Source organism: Rana temporaria, chromosome 2 (assembly GCF_905171775.1).
Source record: "Rana temporaria chromosome 2, aRanTem1.1, whole genome shotgun sequence".
In the NCBI taxonomy this organism is placed as follows: Eukaryota; Metazoa; Chordata; class Amphibia; order Anura; family Ranidae; genus Rana; species Rana temporaria.
The window spans coordinates 396,018,827-396,042,360 of NC_053490.1; the positions used below are offsets into that span (position 1 = coordinate 396,018,827).

At 46.2% G+C, this 23,534-nt stretch overlaps 1 protein-coding gene across 1 annotated transcript in view; it reads right to left on the bottom strand.

Moving 5' to 3' along the window:
• The window catches only part of LOC120927415 (amine oxidase [flavin-containing] A-like), a 186,959-nt gene extending 171,186 nt beyond the window's left edge, over positions 1 to 15,773 (bottom strand). The window contains exon 1 of the mRNA XM_040338070.1: positions 15,627 to 15,773. Coding sequence (XP_040194004.1) covers positions 15,627 to 15,672 — 46 coding nt within the window. The 5' untranslated portion in view covers positions 15,673 to 15,773. The remainder of the gene's footprint in view (positions 1 to 15,626) is intronic.
• Between the last annotated feature and the right edge of the window lie 7,761 nt (positions 15,774 to 23,534).

Sequence of the window (23,534 nt, forward strand, 5' to 3'; positions counted from 1 at the left end):
GGAGTCTGACTCAGCTTAGCGCTGGGCAGACAGTGCTGGTCGTACAGCACAAAACAATAGTCTTTTGATTTTTATCACACAGAAAAATCACTCCTCTCCTCACCTCCTCAGAAGACTTTCAGTACGCTGCTCTCCTACTCACAAAGCCTTAGGAATGATGCAGCAATTCAGTGGTAATCCTTTGGACTACTTATAGAGGCCTTAATTGCCTCATTCTGAACAGCTGAAGTCTTCCAACGCCCTCCAACCTTTCCTGGCTATTTCTCGCAGCCAACGCCTAATAATGATGAGTGTATTGTCTATTGTCTAAGCAAGGCAGAAATGTATGTCCCGTTTGTGACAACACCCACAGATTTACCTGACTTCCTGTCACAAATGTTTATAGTTGACTCAGTGGCAGAGGAATGTTGTGATACTTTTATTTTTTTCAAAGCTGTCAGCTTCAGCGGAGAATACTCTGCATAGAAAGAATTTGGAAAATGCATGGAGAGCATGCCGGCGTTATACCAACACATTCCATCCGCTCATGTTGTAGATCTAAAGTGCCAGGACAGGCCTTATTACATGTGAGTGCAAAATCAGTTTAAAGTGGTAGTAAACTCTGTACTACCACTTTTACCTACAGATAAGCCTTTAATAAGACTTACTTGTTGGTATAAAGAATATCTCTTAAACCTGTACGGTTTAGGAGATATTCCCCTCGCAATGCGCCGCTGACTGCAGCGCCACATGCGCAACGGGGATCCTCGGCTAAAGGCCCGGCTTCCACCGTACCTTGCCGGAGAGAAGTCTCCTGCACGCATGTGCGGGAGTGACGACATCGCCGCTCCAGCCACTCACAGCACTGGAGCGACGATGCCTGGAAGACACGCCGAGGCAAGATGACATCTCCCTCGGCATGGACCAGGTAAGTTCCCCACACCTCGTTCCAAGGTAAGTATTTCATAATGAGCTAGTATGTGTTGTATACTAGCTCATTATGGCTGTTGCTTTTCAGGTATGGACAAAAAAAAAAAAAACAGCAGGGGTTTACTACCGCTTTAAGCTTGTTTTATACAACTATCAATAAACTTACTACACTATAAAGTCCTTCTTTGTGTCCCTGGTGAAGTACGTCATTATTTCCCTAGCCAAGCATGCACTATCATTGGAGTGGAATGGTGGAAGTCCAGAAACCCATGTGTCATACACAAAGCGTTTTTTGACCTCCTGCAACAAGGGGTCAAACACCTCTGGTGAGTTGCCATCTACCCTCTGAGCACCCATGGTGAAGATACCAGAAGGCATACATATGTGGAAGCACTTTACTATTAGTGGTGTTGGGCACATTAAGGCCGATTCACACTGGTGCGATGTGAGAACCCTGCAAATCCACTGTGGGTTCACACTGCCATATGCGAACTGCTGGGGAGTGTCAATACATTGTTAATGACACCCCCATTTCAGCTCACATATCGCACTGCGAACTGTCAGTTCAGACACAAATCAGATCGCACAGGTGTGAACATCCATGCGATCCGATTCTGGTGCGGACCAAAAAAAGGGTCCTGTGCGAGTTTAGTCCAAATGCGATGCAATTTCAGCCATACTATTTGTATGGCTGAAATCGCATCGCACGGACATTGCATGTGATTTGCAGTGCAGTGCGAATCACATGCAATCTCGCACAGCGCACCAGTGTGAACCGGCTCTTAAATTGGAATTATATATTTGCATTTAAATTCACGGTTATATTTTTATATTTTCAATTTCTATTTTTATAAATTTTCCTTCGTTTTTTTTATGATTTAGGTGTGCACCGTTACAAGATTTTATAGAGATTTGGATCTATGAGTTGCACAGTGATGCGCCAATACCTTTACATTATTTATAGCACATTTGAGAAGTGTCACCCATCACTTTTTTAAGGGGCAGCTATTCACTATTTATGATTTAAATGTATTTTTTTCCAGAAAATTACTTGGAATCCCCAAACATTTTTATATATATATATATATTTAGCAGAGACCCTAGAGAATAAAATGGCGTTTGTTGCAATAATTTATGTCACACTGTATTAGCACAGTGGTCTTTTAAACGCAGTTTTAAGGGGAAAAAAAACACGCTTTAATCTATTAATAAAGAACTAGACAGTAAAGTTAGCCCAATTTTCGTTCTATAATGTTTAAGATGATGTTACGCCACGAGAATCGTGATCTTTATTCTAAGCAAAAAAATTGTGATTCTCATTTTGGCCACAATCTTGCAGCTCTAAGGCTGAATTCACACCCGAGCGTTTTGTCGCCTGAAGCGCGACGCTAAAAACCGCTAGAGGGAAAAAAATACATTACTGTCTATGGAAATGGTTCACATCTCCACTCCAAAACGCCTGAAGCCAAACGCCTGAAGCTCAAACAAGTTCCGGACCCTTTTTTGTCGCGCGAATCGCGCGGTTTGGGCGTTTGCTACAGCGTTTTGTCGCTTTAATCAATAGAACATTTCACCCAAGCAGAGGATAAAAAAAATCTACCAACATAGCAACAAGTGATGGAAAGATGATCATTTTTCCTATTGGCTAAAATAAAAAACGTCGAAGTACAAAAACGTCGGACGACGCTGTATGCAAACGCGCAAATAAGCATGAATACGCGCGACAAAACGCCGGGAAAAAACACCGGAAAAAACGACCGAACGACCTACGCTCAGGTGTGAATGCAGCCTAAGGAACGCTTTTAAAGTTTAGAGTCTTCCCCTCCCTGAACACATACACAAAGAAATTTGGATTGAAAAGAAACCTTGAGCCAAAACAGACAAGACTCGCAGTACATAAACAACAGTCTATAATCCTAAGGCTGCATTCACATCTAGACGGACGAAATCGCGGCGTTTTGTCGCCGCAAATCGCGGTAAAAATAGCGGCGTTTTGTACCGCGATTTGCGGCGACAAAACGCGGGTATTGTCCGCCTAGATGTGCCCCAAGATGACCCCCTCTATGGAGATGATTGCCATCTCCTAGCCGAACGCTCGAAGACGCCTGAAAAAAAGGTCCGGGACCTTTTTTCACGCCGCAGGCGACAGGCGTCCGGCGTTCGGCGTGGAGATGTGAACCATCTCCATAGAGGGACATGTATTTCCAGCCCTCTGGCGGCAGAGGCGTAGCGCTACAGGCGTAAAAACGCCTAGGTGTGAATGGGGTCTAAAGTGGACCTAAAATCTAAAAGCAAACAAAGCAAAGTCCCTTGGAAGATACTGAAGACAAATAAAAAACTGGATGAGCAGCACTTCCTGGTCAGTTGTTTTGGCCTTCCAGATACAGATACAGATTCCCTTCTAATCTGACCAGTCCTTGGATTTGCTTCAAACATTTGGGAACAATGGGGTAGATTCAGTAACATCTGCGCTTTTTTTTACGTAGGCGTAGGGCACCGTTTTTGCCCTGCGCCCCCGCAAATTTTCTGCGCTACCCGCGATTCACGGAGCAGTAGCTCCGTAAATTGCGTGTGCGCTCCGGCAAAATGCCCGGCGTAAGCGCGCGCAATTTAAATGATCCCGTAGGGGGCGGGAATCATTTAAATTAGGCGCGTTCCCGCGGCGATCGTAGAGCGCATGCTCCGTCGGGAAACTTTCCCGACGTGCATTGCGGCAAATGACGTCGCAATTGAACGTCAAAGTGAACGTGAATGGCGTCCAACGCCATTCACGAATCACTTACGCAAACTACGTAAAGTTCAAATTTCGCGACGCGGGAACGACGGGTATACGTAACATTGGCTGCCCCTGCTAATAGCGAAAACCGCCGTACGCAAACGATGTAAACTGCGTACGCAGGGCTCGCGTAATGTTGTGAATCGGTGTTAGTATGCAATTTGCATACTATACCCTGAGCACAACGGGAACGCCACCTAGCGGCCATCGCAAGAATGCAGCCTAAGATATGCGGGCATAAGAGCCTTATGCCACGCATATCTTAGGCTGTAGTCGGCGTAACAAGCTCTCTGAATCAGGAGAACTCGTTACGCCGGGGCAAGTAAGCAATTGCGCTGCGTAACTATGGTTATGAATCTGGGCCAATGTGTATCCATACCCCCATTATGATTTGAAGTATTTCAGAACAAAAATGTAAATGTAACCATACTTACATACATAGTTACATAGTTAACCACTTACTGTAAAGTGGTTCTAAAGGCTCAAGGCTCAGAACCCCCCTCCCCCCAGTACTTACCTGATCCTCAAAGTCTCGGCTCTGAGGACTCTCCCTTCTCATTGGCTGAGACAGGAGCAGAAGCCATTGGCTCCCGCTGCTGTCAATCACAGCTAGTGAGCCAATGAGAAGAGAAAGGGGCGGGCTGAGCCACGGCTCCACATCTAAATGGACACACAGAGCAGCGGCTTGGGAGTGAGCCTGCTCAGGTTCCCCCCCACAGCAAGCTGCTCGATTCGGGGGCACTTGGCAAGAGGGAGGGTACAGGAGCGCCAGTGGGGGACCCGAGAAGAGGAAGATCGGGGCTGCTCAGTGCAAAACCACTGCACAGAGCAGATATGTATAACATGTTTGCTATTTATTTATTTTTTAAACGACTTTAATATCACTTTAACCTTCAGAAGATTTTACCCCCTTCATGGGCATTTTTTTGCTTTTAGGAACTGCACTATTTTAACTAGTAATTGTGCAGTCATGCAACACTGTATGCAAATTAAATTGATGTCATCTTTTTCACAGAAATAGAGCTTTCTTTTGGCAGTATTTGAAATTTTAATTTTTTTTATATATAAACAAAATATATATATATATATTTTTTTTTTAATTTCTGCTATAAAACATATCCAATCAAATTTACAATCGAATTTCTGCATAAATTTAAGGCAAAATGTATTCTGCTACATGTCTTTGATAAAAAAAAATCCCAATAAGTGTATATTGATTGAAAGTTATAGCATATGCAAACGATGATCTATATACTGTATTTTCATATATATATATATATACACACACACACACACACACACACTAGTATTGGTGGCGGTCACCGATTTATAGTGGGCCTGTGATAGTGGGACGGGCAATCTGACATTAACTGACACTGGGTATGAACTGACTAGTGGCACAAATACAGTGATCAGTGCTAAAACTATACACTGTCACTGTACTAATGACACTGGCTGGGAAGGGGTTAACATCTAGAAGCAATCAGGGGGTTAACTGTGTGCCTAACAATGTGAAATGTGTGTAATAATTGCTGCGTTTACTAATCGATGTGGCTGATTTTTTTCCCTGCTTTGCAATGAGAAATTAAGTACATCAGGATTGGTCCATTTTCAAATATACTGTATCCAAATTGTCATAAAAATTCTAAACATAAATCAAATAAATATTGTGACACATTCCATGAATCCTTCATCAGTCCAAAGCGTGCCCACATCCAATGCAGTGTTGGACGTGGGCACACTATGGACTGATGAAGGATTTATGGAATGTGTCACAATATTTATTTAATTTATGTTTAGAATTTATATAAGAAATGTTATGTACAGGTGATAAATATTAACAGCAACACTTTGAACAAGCACTCCATTCATACACAATTTATAACTTGATTAATTAATAGTGGCGGAGTTCCACCCAAAATTGGAACCTCCGCTTATATGCTTACCCCCCCCCCCCCCTCCCTCCAGCGACACATTTGGCTCCTTTCCGGGGGAGGGGGCAACGGGTACCTGTTTTTGACAGGTACCTTTCCCCACTTCCGGCAGACAAAACCGCAGCACCGTTCCTCGGAAGCTCGGCCCCCCACCTCCTTCCTCCACCACCGGGCCAGTTAGAAAGCACAGCGTGCTCCGCGCATGCGCAGTAGGGAACTGGCTGTGAAGCCAAAAGCCTTCACAGACGGTTTCCCTGACCATAAATGGTGGCGGCAGCACCCGAGAGCCAATCAAAAAATCAGCTTTGGGTGCCGACCTCGTGGGAACCCTGGACAGGTAAGTGTCCTAATAGTAAAAGTCAGTAGCTACAGTATTTGTAGCTGCTGACTTTTCATTTTTTCATGGGGGGGGGGGGGGGGCGGAACTCCTCTTTAATAACGGTTGCAGCAGTTCACTGATAGAATAGGTGGAGGTATAGATAATTACATAGCAGCGCATAAGTATTTCACAATATTTTTTTAAATATATTGACCATAGTTTGTAGACACTATAACTTTCACACAAACCAGTTATTATACAATGATTTGTTTTTTTGTTTTTTTACCAAAGACATGTAGCAGAATACACTTTGGCCTAACTGTCGGTTCACACAGGGGCAACATGACTTACAGCTCGACTTTGCAAGGCGACTTCAGCGCGACTTACAACAAGACTTAAAGTTGCCTCCAGGACAGGCGACTTTGGCTGTGGCCAATCACAGAATAATCAGCTCTGTGGTAGGGAGGGGTTTGTCTGAGTAAACTATTTTCTCTTCCTGTAAAGTTGCTTTAGTTAAGACAGTGATCCGACTTTGGAGACAACTTCGATTGAAATCAATGGGTACAAGTTGCCTCACCCGATACCTGGGCAGGCAGGGGAGTTGCAAGTCTTCTCCCCTCCGTGCTGTCTTTTCCCTGTGTTGTCTTTTCCCCCGTGTTGTCTTTTCCCCATGTTGTCTTTTACCCCGTGTTGTCTTTTACCCCTGCTGTCTTTTCCCCCGTGCAGTCTTCTCCCCCCGTCCATGTAGTCTTCTCCCCCCGTCAATGCAGTCCTCTCTCCCCCGTCTGTGCAGTCTTCTCCCCCCGTCCATGCAGTCTTCTCCCCCCATCTGTGCAGTCCTCTCTCCCCGCGTCGGTGAAGTCCTTTCCCCCGTCCGTGCAGTCTTCTCCCCCCGTCCTTGCCGCTCTCCCCCCTCAATTTGTCCGAATGGAGAGAGGAGGTAGGAGCCGCCAAACCCGACTCCTACCTTTTCCGAATGAACAGAGTCAGTGATCACTGACTCTGTCCATTCATATAACTGAGCATCGTAACCTGTGTTTACGATGCTTCAGTTTATGAATGGAGAGGAGCTTCTCTCCATTCTTAACTGAGGCTGCTGAGAAAGGGACTGGGGAATCTGTGTCCTTAGTCCCTTTCTCTGTCTTAAAGGGGAGATGTCAGGGGTCTGTTAAGACCACTGATATCTCTCCAAAGACCCCCAACAGGGCTGATTAAAAAAAGAAAAAAAATGCAAAAAATAAAATGTAAATAAAAAAATAAAAACACACTGACAATCCACTCCCCCCCCTAAAAAAAAAAAATCACTGTAAAAAAAAAAAAAAATACTGCCACTGTCACATGACATTAAAAAAAAGTATCGGTAATCGGTATCGGCGAGTACTTGAAAAAAAGTATCGGTACTTGTACTCGGTCTCTAAAAAGGGGTATCGGGACAACAATACCTACAAGTTGTCTAGAAGTCGCCTTGAAGTAATACAGGAACCTTTTCTGAAGTCAGAGCAACTTCAGTAGTGTACATTAAGACGGCTCTCATTCACTTCAATGGAATTTCTCATGTCGCGCGACTTGGGCTGACTTGGGGGCGACACAAGTCGGATCCCAAGTCGCTGTAGTGTGAAACAGCACTAAATGTATGAAGAAATTGGATTTTATTGGATTTGTTTTATAACAATGTTGAAAATATTTGTTTTTTTCCCCCAAATTTTCTGTCTTAGTTCATTTATATAGCAAAAAATGTAATACCCAGTGGTGATCAAATACCACCAAAAAAACCTCTATCTGTGAAAAAATTATATAAATCTAATTGCATACAGTGTTGCATGTCTGCACAATTGCCAGTTAAAGTAGCACAGTATACAAAGCAAATAGAGAAAAAAGAGGATCACCGCTCCAGGTGGGTCGCTATGTGGAGTAGACTGACTCAGGATACCGTGGGTGCTGGCAATGCACTGACCATGCATGAGATACGAAGAGAGGAAATGGGTCATGATTAAGCACTAGCTCAGTGCGAAACGCGTCAGCTGTTCCCCTGTTCCTTTGCTGTGACCTTGTGAAGTGATGCATTTGCTGTTCATTTGAATAAAAAGACAACCTTTTTGGTTATTGGAGTGCGGCTATCCATTTCCTCTCTTCGTATCTCATGTAAAGTAGCACAGTGCTGAATAGCAAAAACGCTCTGGTCATGAAAAGGATAAAACCTTTCAGAGCTCAAGTGGTTAAAGCGGTGGTTCACTCTAATGAAACATTTTTTTTTTTATAGCATTAAATTAGGCATAATAGCGCGAGCTACAGTATGCCTGTATTGATTTTTGTATCCCCGTACTCACTGTGCAATCCTCTATAGAAGATTCCGACTCCCCGCGGGGAATGGGCGTTCCTATCAAGAGGGAGGATGATTGACGGCCGGCTATGGCACGTCACGCTTCTCTGGAAATAGCCTAAATAGGACTCGTCGCTTCACGGCGCCTGCGCATAGTCTGTGCGCAGGCGCCGTATAGCGCCGTGAAGAGCCGAGACCTGTTCCGGCTATCTTCGGGGAGCGTGACGTGCCATAGCCGGCCGTCAATCATCCTCCCTCTTGATAGGAACGCCCATTCCCCGCGGGGAGACGGAATCTTCTATAGAGGATTGCACAGTGAGTACGGGGATAAAAAAATCAATACAGGCATACTGTAGCTCGCGCTACTATGCCTAATTTAATGGTAAAATGTTGTTAGTGTGGGTGAACCACCGCTTTAAAGCGGGGGTTCACCCTATCGACGGGAAAACATTTTTTTTTTTTTTTTTACCTTAAAATCAGGCATTGTAGCGCGAGCTACAGTATGCCTGTCCCGAATTTTTTCCCCCCATACTCATATTGTAGTCGTCCATCGAAGATACCGGGGAATGGGCGTGCCTCTGGAGACGGAGGATGATTGACGGCCGGCTCTGGCGCGTCACGCTTCTCCGGAAATAGCCGAAATAGGCTTGGTCTTCACGACGCGTGCGCATAGCCTGTGCGCAGGCGCCGTGAAGAGCCGAGACCTACTCCGGCTGTCTTCGGGGAGAGTGACGTGCCAGGGCCGGCCGTCAATCATCCTCCCTCTCCATAGGCACGCCCATTCCCCGCGGGAGCCGAAATCTACAATGGACGACTACAAGGTGAGTACGGGGTTAAAAAAATCGGGACAGGCATACTGTAGCTCGCGCTACAATGCCTGTCTCGATGGTAAAATCATGGGATTGTGGGTGAACTACCGCTTTAAGGTAAAGCTGATTGCTATATGAAACTTTATCAGCAGTTTTTTTTTTATCATTCTTTATTTAGAACAAACAGTATGACAATTCCAGAAAGTAAGAATCACACACCTTCAAAAGGTACAGTAATAAAACTATAGGCAAAATGTTTTTATTTTTCACTTTTTCATATACCCTGTCCGATTTTTTTTCGCCATCTGTGTCCCATTGCGGAGATTTCCCTTCACTTCCGGTCCCATAGCCAATCAGGAAGTTAGAGAAACCACTGCAAACTATGAGAATTTCTTGGTAACCCCCAGGTCATCAGAACTAGTGTCCCCATTGGAAGATTTCCACTACATGAGTTATCCGGGGATATTGATACCCCAGGTGCTTACAGCAGCAGGGTACTGAGCACCATAGTCCACTAAACACAGCGGTCACGGGACCATGCCACTGTGCACCCCAGAGGGTGCGCCGGTGGGCATGTACTGAGCAACGTACCAGTACGTTGCTTAGCCTGGAGCTCCCACCCATCTGTAGTAAATGTACTGTAGGCACTAAAGTACTTACCTTATACTGTGGTCACTTGATGCTAGAGCTGGGTCCTTCTTTGGGTGTTCATGTCCAATCGTAGACACTTGCTATTGGATGTCCATTAGCGGGGTACCCTCGGGATCTAGAAGAGGAAGATGTCATCGTAGAGGGACAGCAGGGGACTGGTGACCTCATGGTGGGAATCACAGCTTTGGATCACCCCACCCTAAACTGGCAGCGGTAAGGGACCTATCCGGCTTCACAAAGTTAGGAAAAAATTGCATTGGGTAGAGAGTGATGTCGGGAGGAAAGGTAAAAAAATAAGTTTTAGCCCAGAATGGGGTTTTAAAGTCCATCTCTGGGAAACTCAAAAATTATTCCTTGCAATGGTGTTGGATTGTAAGAGTTAAAGTGGTTGTAAACCCGTAAAAAAAAATTGTTTAAACCTGCAAGACAAAGGCATAATGATACTAGCTCATTATGTATTACTTCCCTTAGATCGAAGCCCCGCAGTCATTCTCGACCCCCTTCCGGCCGTGGACATCTCCCCCCGAGCTTGCTTCCGGGTATCGCGGCTACGGTGCTGTGATTGGCCGGAGCCGAGATGGTGTTACTACCGCCGGTTATGGCACAGCTAACTGAAGCAATGGCATAATTAATTGTCTGTTTAGGTCTGGGAACATAGAAAATAAGGTCTACTTACCTGATCCGTTGCTCCTCTGAACCAGTCCTTGTAGCATCTTCTCCCCCATGCTCCAGGGGTCTAAGGTCCTGACATCATCACGCCCAATGCAGGTCCAAAGGCCTCCATTTGATGCCAAGGGACAGTCCACCGCCAAAGTGTGGGTGAGCGCCGCCTACTGGCGGAGGGGAGGATTGGGTAAGTACTTTTAATCCGTGTACACACGATCGGCTTGTCCGATGAAAACAGACCGTTGGTCTGTTTTCATCGGACAAACCGATCGTGTGTGGGCTCCATTGCTTTTTTTTTCCATCGGTGTTAAAAAATAGAACATGTTTTAAATTTTTCCTATGGATAAAAAAACGATAGAAAAATCTGATCGTCTGTGTGAAACTCCATCGGAGAAAAATCCACGCATTCTCAGAATCAAGTCGACGCATGCTCGGAAGCATTGAACTTAATTTTTCTCGGCTCGTCGTAGTGTTTTACATTACACCGCGTTTTGGCACGGTCGGATTTTTGACTGATGGTGTGTAGGCACGACTGATGAAAGTCAGCTTCATCGGATATCCAACAAAAAAATCCATCGGAATAGATTCCATCAGATATCCGATCGTGTGTACAGGGCATTACTCTCCCCTAGACTAAAATGAGCAGGTAACCCTTGCAGTGCCCAACTCCAAGGGAAGATATTCAAACTTCCCAGAGCTGGGCTTTAATCAAAGCAAACAAACAAAAATGTATTACAAACATAAAGGAAACTAACATTTATAGCCAGATTCAGAAAGACTGGCCTAACTTTGTGCAGGCGTGGCGTATCGCATTTACGCTACGCCGCTGTAAGTCAGAGACGCAAGTCCTGTATTCACAAAGCACTTGCGTCCTAAGTTACGGCGGCGTAGCGTAAATGGGCCGGCGTAAGCGCGCCTAATTCAAATTGTGAAGAGGTGGGCGTGTTTTATGTAAATAAACCATGACCCCACGTAAATGACGTTTTGAACGAACGGCGCATGCGCCGTCCGTGGACGTATCCCAGTGCGCATGCTCCAAATTACGCCGCAAGGACTTATTCGTTTCGACGTGAACGTAAATTACGTCCAGCTCCATTCACGGACGACTTACGCAAACAACGTAAAAATTTCTAAATTTGACGCGGGAACGATGTCCATACTTAACATTGGCTAGGCCAGCTATTTGTTGTACTAATTTTACGCCTGAAAACGCCTTGCGTAAACGGCGTAACTTTACTGCGACGGGCAAGCGTACGTTCGTGAATAGGCGTATCTTGCTGATTTACGCATTCTAGGCGTAAATCAGCGTTCACGCCCCTAGCGGCCAGCCTAAATAGAAAGCTAAGATACGAAGGCGCAAGCCGTCGTATCTTAGCTAGATGTAAGTGTATCTCATTTTGAGAATACACTTAAAGATACGACGGCTTAGATTCAGAGTTAGGACGGCGTATCTACTGATACGCCGGCGTAAAGCTCTCTGAATCTGCCCATTAAAATCAATTCAAATCCTCTCCAGATCTCTATATAAGAAAGAAAAGCCTGTCCAGGTGGTATTTACGGATATTTCTAGTAATGTTCTCATCAGTTATCATTCGCACAGCCCCATCCCTGTTAAAAATCTGTTTCTGGGCCAAACTTTGGCTAGTTTGCGAGATTCATCATCATTAGGCAATGGACTGGGCTTCTTGCCAGATGTTTCAGATGGTGACAACAGACGAATGGAATCGTTAAGCTGTAATGTTTGTAAAACAGAAATGTTGTACGCGCCAAACAGATTCGGACGTTATTACAGAAAAATGCACACAGCTTCATTTGCTGACGACATAACAATGAGCTGACCTAGTAAGCGCTCTGCACATGTGCTGGACTTTGTGGCAGTGCAAAGGTTAACTTGTGTGATGACTTCCAGCATGCCCTGCATCTGACAGCGCCAATAAAAGGCTGGGCAGTGGGTGATGGCATTAGAGAGCAGGAGAGTGCATCTCCACTTATTGCCTGTGCCTGCAGGGAAAACAATACACCCAGCTGGGATTTCTCATTACACATCTCTGGTCTGACAGTTACATGCCACGATCCCCACTGGTGTCTAGTCTGACAGTTACAAGCCACGCTCCCTACAGATCTCTAGTCTGACAGTTACAAGCCACACACTCCCCCTACAGGTCTCTAGTCTGACAGTTACAAGCCATGCTCTATACAGATCTCTAGTCTGACAGTTACAAGCCACGCTCCCCACAGATCTCTTATCTGACAGTTACAAGCCACACACTCCCCCTACAGATCTCTAGTCTGACAGTTACAAGCCACACACTCTCTACAGATCTCTAGTCTGACAGTTACATTCCACACACTCCCCCTACAGATCTCTAGTCTGACAGTTACAAGCCACACACTCCCTACAGATCTCTAGTCTGACAGTTACAAGCCACACGCTCCCTACAGATCTCTAGTCTGACAGTTACAAGCCACGCTCCCTACAGATCTCTAGTCTGACAGTTACAAGCCACACACTCCCCCTACAGATCTCTAGTCTGACAGTTACAAGCCACACACTCCCTACAGATCTCTAGTCTGACAGTTACAAGCCACACGCTCCCTACAGATCTCTAGTCTGACAGTTACAAGCCACGCTCCCCACAGATCTCTTATCTGACAGTTACAAGCCACACACTCCCCCTACAGATCTCTAGTCTGACAGTTACAAGCCACACACTCTCTACAGATCTCTAGTCTGACAGTTACATTCCACACACTCCCCCTACAGATCTCTAGTCTGACAGTTACAAGCCACACACTCTCTACAGATCTCTAGTCTGACAGTTACAAGCCACACGCTCCCTACAGATCTCTAGTCTGACAGTTACAAGCCACGCTCCCTACAGATCTCTAGTCTGACAGTTACAAGCCACACACTCCCCCTACAGATCTCTAGTCTGACAGTTACAAGCCATGCTCTATACAGATCTCTAGTCTGACAGTTACAAGCCACGCTCCCCACAGATCTCTTATCTGACAGTTACAAGCCACACACTCTCTACAGATCTCTAGTCTGACAGTTACATTCCACACACTCCCCCTACAGATCTCTAGTCTGACAGTTACAAGCCACACACTCCCCACAGATCTCTAGTCTGACAGTTACAAGTCACACGCTCCCTACAGATCTCTAGTCTGACAGTTACAAGCTACACTCTCTACAGATCTCTAGTCTGACAGTTACAAGCCACACACTCTCTACAGATCTCTAGTCTGACAGTTACATCCCACACACTCCCTACAGATCTCTAGTCTGACAGTTACAAGCTACACTCTCTACAGATCTCTAGTCTGACAGTTACATTCCAAACACTCCCTACAGATCTCTAGTCTGACAGTTACAAGTCACACGCTCCCTACAGATCTCTAGTCTGACAGTTACAGGCCACACGCTCCCTACAGATCTCTAGTCTGACAGTTACAAGCCACGGTCCCTACAGATCTCTAGTCTGACAGTTACAAGCCACGCTCCCTACAGATCTCTAGTCTGACAGTTACAAGCCACACGCTCCCTACAGATCTCTAGTCTGACAGTTACATCCCACACACTCCCTACAGATCTCTAGTCTGACAGTTACAGGCCACACGCTCCCTACAGATCTCTAGTCTGACAGTTACAAACCACGCTCCCTACAGATCTCTAGTCTGACAGTTACATGCCATGCTCCTTACACATCTCTAGTCTGACAGTTACAAGCCACGCTCCCTACAGATCTCTAGTCTGACAGTTACAAGTCACGCTCCCTACAGATCTCTAGTCTGACAGTTACATCCCACACATTACCTACAGATCTCTAGTCTGACAGTTACAAGCCACGCTCCCTACAGATCTCTAGTCTGACAGTTACAAGCCACACACTCCCTACAGATCTCTTATCTGACAGTTACAAGCCATGCTCTATACAGATCTCTAGTCTGACAGTTACAAGCCACGCTCTATACAGATCTCTAGTCTGACAGTTACAAGCCACGCTCCCTACAGATCTCTAGTCTGACAGTTACAAGCCACACACTCCCTACAGATCTCTTATCTGACAGTTACAAGCCATGCTCTATACAGATCTCTAGTCTGACAGTTACAAGCCACGCTCTATACAGATCTCTAGTCTGACAGTTACAAGCCACACGCTCCCTACAGATCTCTAGTCTGACAGTTGCATGCCACACGCTCCCTACAGATCTCTAGTCTGACAGTTACAAGCCACAAGCTCCCTACAGATCTCTAGTCTGACAGTTACATCCCACACACTCCCTACAGATCTCTAGTCTGACAGTTACAAGCCACACGCTCCCTACAGATCTCTTGTCTGACAGTTACATCCCACACACTCCCTACAGATCTCTAGTCTGACAGTTACATCCCACACACTCCCCTACAGATCTCTTATCTGACAGTTGCATGCCACACACTCCCTACAGATCTCTAGTTTGACAGTTACATCCCACACACTCCCTACAGATCTCTTATCTGACAGTTACATGCCACACACTCCCTACAGATCTCTAGTCTGACAGTTACAAGCCACGCTCCCTACAGATCTCTTATCTGACAGTTACATCCCACACACTTCCTACAGATCTCTTATCTGACAGTTACATGCCACACACTCCCTACAGATCTCTAGTCTGACAGTTACAAGCCACGCTCCCTACAGATCTCTTATCTGACAGTTACATCCCACACACTCCCCCTACAGATCTCTAGTCTGACAGTTACAAGCCACACACTCCCTATAGATCTCTAGTCTGACAGTTACAAGCCACACACTCCCCCTATAGATCTCTAGTCTGACAGTTACATGCCACACACTCCCTACAGATCTCTAGGCTGACAGTTACAAGCCACATTCCCTACAGATCTCTAGTCTGACAGTTACATGCCACACACTCCCTATAGATCTCTAGTCTGACAGTTACAAGCTACACTCCCTACAGATCTCTAGTCTGACAGTTACAAGCTACACTCCCTACAGATCTCTAGTTTGACAGTTACATCCCACACACTCCCTACAGATCTCTAGTCTGACAGTTGCATGCCACACACTCCCTACAGATCTCTAGTTTGACAGTTACATGCCACACACTCCCTATAGATCTCTAGTCTGACAGTTGCATGCCACACACTCCCGAACAGCATGCGATGTGCTGCATCTGATAGAAGAGAAGAACCTTGGAGAACACATGATCACATGCACAATGAACAGACCTGAGATGCCTCCACCGATGACAATGACATCATACGCGTTGTTCATGGCTGCTGTGAGTCTTCTATCCCTGGCACGATACGAACACGAAGTCACTGGACACACAGGCAATGATTTCTCCTGGGTAATACTGGCACACAGAGGGGCAGCACGGCCCCTCCTCGTCACGCCCTCTTTGTGTTACTTTCTGCGCTGCCATTGGTCAGGCTGTCCTCAAGAGCTCGGCTGCCCCTCCCTTTGTGGAAGCAAACAGGTCATGGTGGAGGCGGCAGCCTGCTGCTGATTGGCTGATTCTTTGCCCATTGAAAAAAGTACTGATGTGTGTGTGGAGTTCAGCCGGAGTGCACCCATCTCAGAAGTATACTCCATAGAAATGTAGATGTGACAGGAAGGGAGAGACTTCCCATTGCCTTAGCATGCTGAGCCTTCCCTTCTATTTACTCCGCATTGGATATATAAACACATACTATTCTATGTCACCCCTTCATAAATGCTGCCGTCATTAAACAATAAAAAAGCACCCTCCACTATGCAAACATTATAAGAGTATTTCCATCTGACACCTTACTAGACACAAAGTGATATTAAAGCTTCTTTTCTTTTTTAGCTAAAATTAAACTGCTACGTGTAACAACAATGCACAGAACGGCCCCTTACCTCCTCTTTTGGACTCTCCCGCCAATACTGCCCGCTGCTCCTTCCCTGCGGGTGCCCCCTCACAAAGCCGTGAGCTGAGGGGGCACCTGTGCTGGCACTCTCTAGAGACGGTGATCTGCCGATATGGTTCCGGGAAAGTTCCTTTAAGGACTGCGCAGGCGCAAACTTGCCGACGGAAATCTCAGAACCTCGGCCGGCATCCAGGGTGACGTGGATTTTGAGGAAAGTGGCCAGTCGGGCCTCACGTCCTCGCTTTGCTCGGACGGCTCGCTCCGCTCGCTCGGCCTCCTGGCTCTTTTTTTAACATCCTCCAATCCACGGGGATGTTAAAGAATGAGCCTGGATGCCGGGCGAGGTTCGGAAATTTCCGACGGCAAGTTTGCGCCTGCGCAGTCCTTGAAAAAATCGCAATAAGCGTTTATCGATTGGTTTGCGCAACATTTATAGCGTTTACAAAATAGGGGATAGTTTTATTGCATTTTTATTAATTTTTTTTTTTTACTACTAATGGCGGCGATCAGCGTTTTTTTTCGTGAATGCGACATTATGGCGGACCCTTCGGACAATTTTGACACTTTTTTGGGACCATTGTCATTTTCACAGCAAAAAATGCATTTAAATTGCATTGTTTATTGTGAAAATGACAGTTGCAGTTTGGGAGTTAACCACAGGGGGCGCTGTAGAAGTTAGGGTTCACCTAGTGTGTGTTTACAACTGTAGGGGGGTGTGGCTGTAGGACTGACGTCATCAATTGAGTCTCCCTATAAAAGGGATTACTCGATCGATGCAGCCGCCACAGTGAAGCACGGGGAAGCCGTGTTTACATACGGCTCTCCCCGTTCTTCAGTTCCGGGGAGCGATCGCGACGGAGCGGCTATAAACGTATAGCCGCTCCGTCGTCCCGGATCGCTCCACGCGGGAATCCGACCGCAGCATGTCGCGTGGGGGGGGGGTCCCGATCGGACCCCCGACCCTCGGAAAGGCAGGGACATACCTGTACGCCCATATGCCTGTACGTGCCATTTTGTGGACGTACATATACATGCGGCGGTCGTTAAGCGGTTAAGGACAAGTCACCGGGCTGTGTACGTCCATATACTCACACAGCACAGCTCAGCCACACCCCAATCCCTCCTCACAAGGTTAGGCTGACAGCAGCAGGAACCAATGGCTGTTCTTAGAGTCACCTATGAGGCCAAGTGGAGGGAGAAGCGGCCCTGCAGTGCGATAGAACATGTGAGTACTCATAGGTGTGCCAGGTGTGCCTGGGCACACTCCAATCACCTAGTGCACATTAGCATTATCGCTCTGTGCGCCAGCAGGGAGTTGGGAAAGATCTCCCTCCTTCTTACTCTGCCATAAGAGAAGTGCTTACTCCATAGCTCCCAACTGTCTATGATTCTGAGGGACTGTCCCTGATTTGGAACAAAGTCCCCCTGTCCCTTTTTCCCCCTCATTTGTCCCTCATTTTGGTCTGATCCTTATAAATGTATATAAAATGCACTATTTGTAGCACCCCCTTACTTTCAGTAAAGGCGCTACGCTAAAGTTAGTGGGAGAATGAGAGAGATAATTTGCTCTCATTCTGAATTATGTCAAATTTGGCTATCACCAAATCTGGATTGTTCTGTGTGCTAGAGTGTGTTCTAGGGATGAGACACCATCCCTGGGCGGCAGGTGGCGCCAGAGAGGTCCAGGCGGAGCCGCTTTTCCCTAGCAGCCAATTAGAGGAGTTTTCCGTCGCGGGGCATGCTGGGGAGGAGTATTTCTGTGGCGGAAGCCGTTGTTCTGGGTTCTTCGCGAGTTCCTGGTTTCGGGTGCGGCACCCACCTTTAGGGTGTGCGCACATCGTGGGCCCCACCACTATGGCCTACCTGGCCTGGGGTCGCGCGCAACGCAGAGTTCCTGACTCTGGACCCTCATGGCCTGGAGAAACTGATGCTACCAGGGGCCCCAGTGATTTACTGGGTTCCCAACTCTACTGAAGAGATCCCAAGCTGTGTGCTGTGCAGTGAGGGATCGGCTCAAGAGGCAGGTTGTCTGAGAAGCTTGAACGAACCATCGAGGATCTGGGTGACCGAATACTGACAGATAACCTCAGTCCTGTCAGTCGGTGTCCCCAAAGCACAATTTACTGGGAGGATAAGCTCAACTATTCCGCTCATCCAAGTTCTAGGCCTGTGGCAGAGGCCTGTTCCTCCCAGCAACCTTAAAGGGACATTTCGGCTGCCAGGCTCGTGGCAGGAGCCTGTCCGGGGGCACTTCACCCACTCTGGCTAGAGTGGCGACGAACTTTATCTATTACTACTGAGAGCAGGATTGCTCGTCTCGTATCCAAGCCTGATACTGCAAGGTTCTCTTACTTGATCAACCTTTTCTGTCCTAACTCATGTTGATGTTGGTCTTGTTGGGCCGAGACAATAAAGCATTCAGAAAATCTTGTCCGCTGATTGGACATTCGTTTACTGCTCTACTCACTACAATCACCCTAGACAACGATTGAAGGTAACTTAATACGCCGATCCCAAAATAACCAGCGGCTCCTGAGGGGGTAGCGCTACATATTTATCTTTCAAAAAGTGTTTCACAGTGCTAAACCTTTCATCCAATTTCTAAATTGCTGCATTTTTACATTTCTAAAGCCAATATAAAGGAATGGTAGTGGTAAAAAAAAAAGTGAGTTTAAAGCAGAGGTTCCGCGACCAATCGTTTTTTTTTGTTGTATTTATTCAATGGTGTGAAGTTGTTGAGGGGGGGGGGGGGGGGGGCTGGTCAGAACTAAGGGCCAGATTCACAGCGGAGGTACTCCGCCGTCGTATCTCTCAGAGTATCTATGCGACTGATTCGTAGAATCAGTTACACATGGATAGCCCTTAGATCCGAAAGGTGTACTTGTTTTACACTGTCGGATCTTAGGATGCAATACCGCGGCCGCCGCTGGGGGGAGTTCGCGTCGTAAACCAGCGTCGGGTATGCAAATTAGTGGTTACGGCGATCCACGACGGTTTTTTGCGTTCGCTACGTCGCTGCTAGTCTAGTTTCCCGTCACAAAGTTAGTCGTCGTTTTAGGTGCCCTAACTTTACACAGCGCACGTATGTGCTGTATAAAGTATGGCCGTCGTTCCTGCGTCGAAATTTAAAAATTTTTTCTTCTTGCGTAAGACGTCCGGGAATACGAAAGTACGCTACGCACGTCGCTGCTCGAAAAAATTACGTCACTTCGCGCAAAGCACGGCGGGAATTTCAAAACAGAGCATGCGCAGTAGGTCCGGCGCGGGAGCGCGCCTAATTTAAATGGCACACGCCCCTTTGAATTACGCGGGCTTACGCTGGAGGCCGCTGGCGTAAGTTTTCACGCAAGTACTTGGTGAATCAGGCACTTGCGATGAAAACTTGCGGCGGTGTAACGTATCTACGATACGTTACGCCGCCGCGATTCTACGTGAATCTGGCCATAAGTTGTTGACCGGGGGGGGGGGGGGCTGTCGTAACAAAGTTGTTGAGCAGGGGGCGTCCCCCATTAGCAGTCAGCGTCCCCCATTAGTTCATCTTATTTGGGGTTATCTGAGCACTGAGCAATAGACTTCTATTACCTACGAGTTTGGTGTGCATTCTGAAAGTGCACCACACCTACAGGATATAATAGAAGTCTATGGAAAAGTGCAGCTAACCTGCAGGAATGCTGCAGGTTAACTGTGCTGCACCCTTGAGGCGGGTAAACAACCGTGCATTGGTGTGAAAGCAGTCTTAGGCCCCTTTCACACTGTCAGGCCGACCAAATCTGACCCTCTCCATTCACCTATAAGGAGTGGAAGATGTAAATGTACTTGTGTCCGTTTACAAACGCCTACCTCCAATCCAATCCGCAAAAAAAAAAAAGAGAGAGTAGAGTGGGCTCCAGTGGCGTAACCAGAGTTATGGGTGCCCGGGGCAGAATTTTTTTTTCCGCACATGTAAAGGGCATTACATTTTTAATGTTGATAAAGAGAATTACATTTTTAATGGTGTAAAGAGCAATACATTTTTTATGAAAAAACACTTTTATGAAAAAACAATAGAAACATATATTATAAAGGCAACATTATACATTATAAAGGAATTGCATTTCTAGTACTTCTATTTCTACTACTTTAATACAGCCTCATATCAGTTACAGGGAACTACAAGTCCCAGTTGGACTGGCCGCTTGTAGTTCACAATTAATATAATGCCATTATAGAACATAGAATTTCTTTTTTTTTTTTTTTATTCCATAAGTCTTTATTGAGTATATAATAGTGCAAAAGACAACAAGAAAATACATTTTGAGCACATAAAATGTTCAACAGTTCAGAACACAGAATTTTTACAGGTATGAGCAAGATAAAAGGAATGGTGTAGACATTATGCATATGAAATAAACTGAAGTTTGCCTGATGTATTGGTATAAGCAAAAAAAATTCATCCTTTAGTTGTGTACCTGTATTCAGGGTTCAGGAAGGGAAAGGATTGACCTAGGAGGGGGAGGGGGGGGGGGTAGGGTAAAAAAAAAAAAAAAAAAAAAAAAGAGAAAACAGAGAAAGAGAAAAAGAAAGACATGTGTGGCGCGTATGAGAGGAGAGAATCGGCTAAACCATCAATCTCAGAGTAGACAGATCTGCGGTTCAGGCATTACAAGTTATAGGTTTTGTATTCTGGGGTGCTCTTATACTCAAGCCATTTGTACCAAGTCGCATTAAATGTAGTGATCCGTTCCTGCGCAGTGCTAATGAGTTCTTCAATTCTTTCTATGTTAGTTAGCCTGCGAAACCACTCTTTCTTTGTTGGTGTGATAGTTGAACGCCAGTGGCAAGGAATACAGTGTCTAGCCGCGTTTATCATGAACATTGTGAGGGATTTCAGGTATCTCCTTCTGGGGATTAAACTATGGTGTAGCAGATATTGTGTCGGTTCTAGTCGGAGGTCTTCTGATGTGATTGAGGTAATAGTTTCATGAACCATTTTCCAGAAGGGTTGGATTAATGGGCATGACCACCAAATGTGAAGCATCGAGCCTTCCCCTGCATTGCATCTCCAACACTTGTTAGAAATTTGGGATGAAAACTTATGGAGCAAGGTGGGAGTTCTGTACCATCTGGTTACAATTTTATAGCCACACTCTTGGGTGGCAACATTTAGAGAGCCCTTGTGGGCGTACATAAAAATGGTTTCCCATTCTGCTTGTGTGAAGGTCAGGTTGAGATCTTTTTCCCATGCCAGACAGGGCGCACTGGAGAAGTCCGCATCGGTTTCAAATAGAGAATTATACAGTATAGAAATAGTATGTCTTTGTGGTTTATTTTGCAAAACCAAGGTCTCTAAAACTGTGGGGGGTCGAGACCAGATACGGATAGGTTCTTTAGCAGTCAAGAAATGTTTGATTTGCAAGTATTGCCAGTGTGAAAATACAGTCGGCTTTAGTTCTCTGTTCACTTCATCTCTAGTTAATAAGATACCAGACTTAAAAAAGTGCAGAATCCGTTTTTCCCTGTGTGGCCAAGTCCTGGGAAAGAAATTACGTTCTAATCCAGGAGGAAAATCAGGATTGTTGTTTAGGGGGGTAAGTGGGCCTAGCCATGGTGACGGGCAGGTTGCTTTGAATGTGGTACGAAATATTTCTAGGGTGGGGCCAATGAGAGGATGATGTTTGGCAGCTAAAGGGTGGTGTTTCGGGTTGATCCAAGGAAGATTTCTGACTGGTTGATCAAATTGTGAGTGCTCCAATGTGACCCAATCCTTTATTGAGTGGTGGTTGTTCCAGTCCACTATCCTCGCTAAAAGGGCAGCTTGGTGATACTTACGCAGATCAGGAAGTGCAATCCCTCCCTTGTGTTTGGGTAAATTCAGTTTCGTAAATCTTAATCTTGGGGATTTGCCTCTCCAAATAAAAGAAGAGCAGGCTTGTCGAAAGGCGACAAAAAAGGCAAGAGGAAGTTTGATAGGGATCGCTTGCATAGCGTAAAGGAAGCGGGGTAGTATTGTCATTTTAATCAACGAGGCCCTGCCAAACCAGGAGACATTTAAGGAGCTCCATCTCTTGAGAATTTCTATGTTCTATAATGGCATTGTATTAATTGTGAACTACAACTGAGACTGGGCTCCTACCTTCACTTACTAAGTTAAACTAACCCACATGAGACCGGCACCCATCACGGTCTACCGGCCGTTCCCAACACCTGATACTGTCTGACAGCACAGCATAAATATGATATCACTGACCTGACCAGGCAGTGCCACACCTGTGACTGTCACCACCGGGCGGGCCGGCTATACCCAGGAGTCAGGAAACAACACAGAGCAGACAGACCCCGTTCTGAAACCGCCGACTCACTGTGGGAGGAGCCTGCTGCCTGCGTAAGGGGAGCGACACTACAAGCGGCCCTGCGGCCGCACATACGCACGGGCAGTCACGGAGCAGAGAGAGTCCGAGTCTGGCCGGAGTCCGGACCGCAGCAACAGAGACCCGCCTCATCCCGGTATAATAACCGGTGCCCCCCCCTCAGCTTAGCGCCCGGGGAAGACACATTGGTAGCCCCCCCGTTTGTTACGCCACTGGTGGGCTCTATAGAGCCAAGTGGGCTGCCATCCACCCGCTCCGCTCGTTGTGGCCCGCGACCGGTTACCAGGTCACTTAAGTTGCCATTGCTCTTCAAAAGTTTGGGCACCCCTGGTCTAGAGCTTTCAGCTCCAGTGCCAGTAAAACAATAATAATGTGGCGCTCAAAATGACAAAAATTGTCAGTGACAAAAAATATAAACGTGAAAAATGATATACCAGAAGCAACAATATCATATAAATGAATATAACAATATATATTGTGTATGAAAAAAATGAACTCAACGTGAATGTTCCAAAAGTGAATGAATCAAAAACATAAACAAGTTCTTGAATAAACAAGATAATGCAGCTCAAAGGTGAATCTTGTGTAGGGAAAAGTCTCTCACACTCCTGGTAAAGTCATACTGAATCTTGTGTATAAACCAAGGATAAGGTGGTACGCTTACCAGATTTGGTGGACTCGTATATTATACAGCAGGGGTGCCCAACCTTTTGAAGAGTGAGGGCCACTTAACTACTTAAGGACCGCCTCCTGCACATTTACGTCGGCAGAATGGCACAGCTGGGTACATGCACGTACAGGTACGTCCTGTGCTAGTGCCCAGCCGTAGGTCCGTGACTGGGACCCGCGGACCCGATCGCCGCTGGAGTCCCGCGATCGGTCCCCGGAGCTGAAA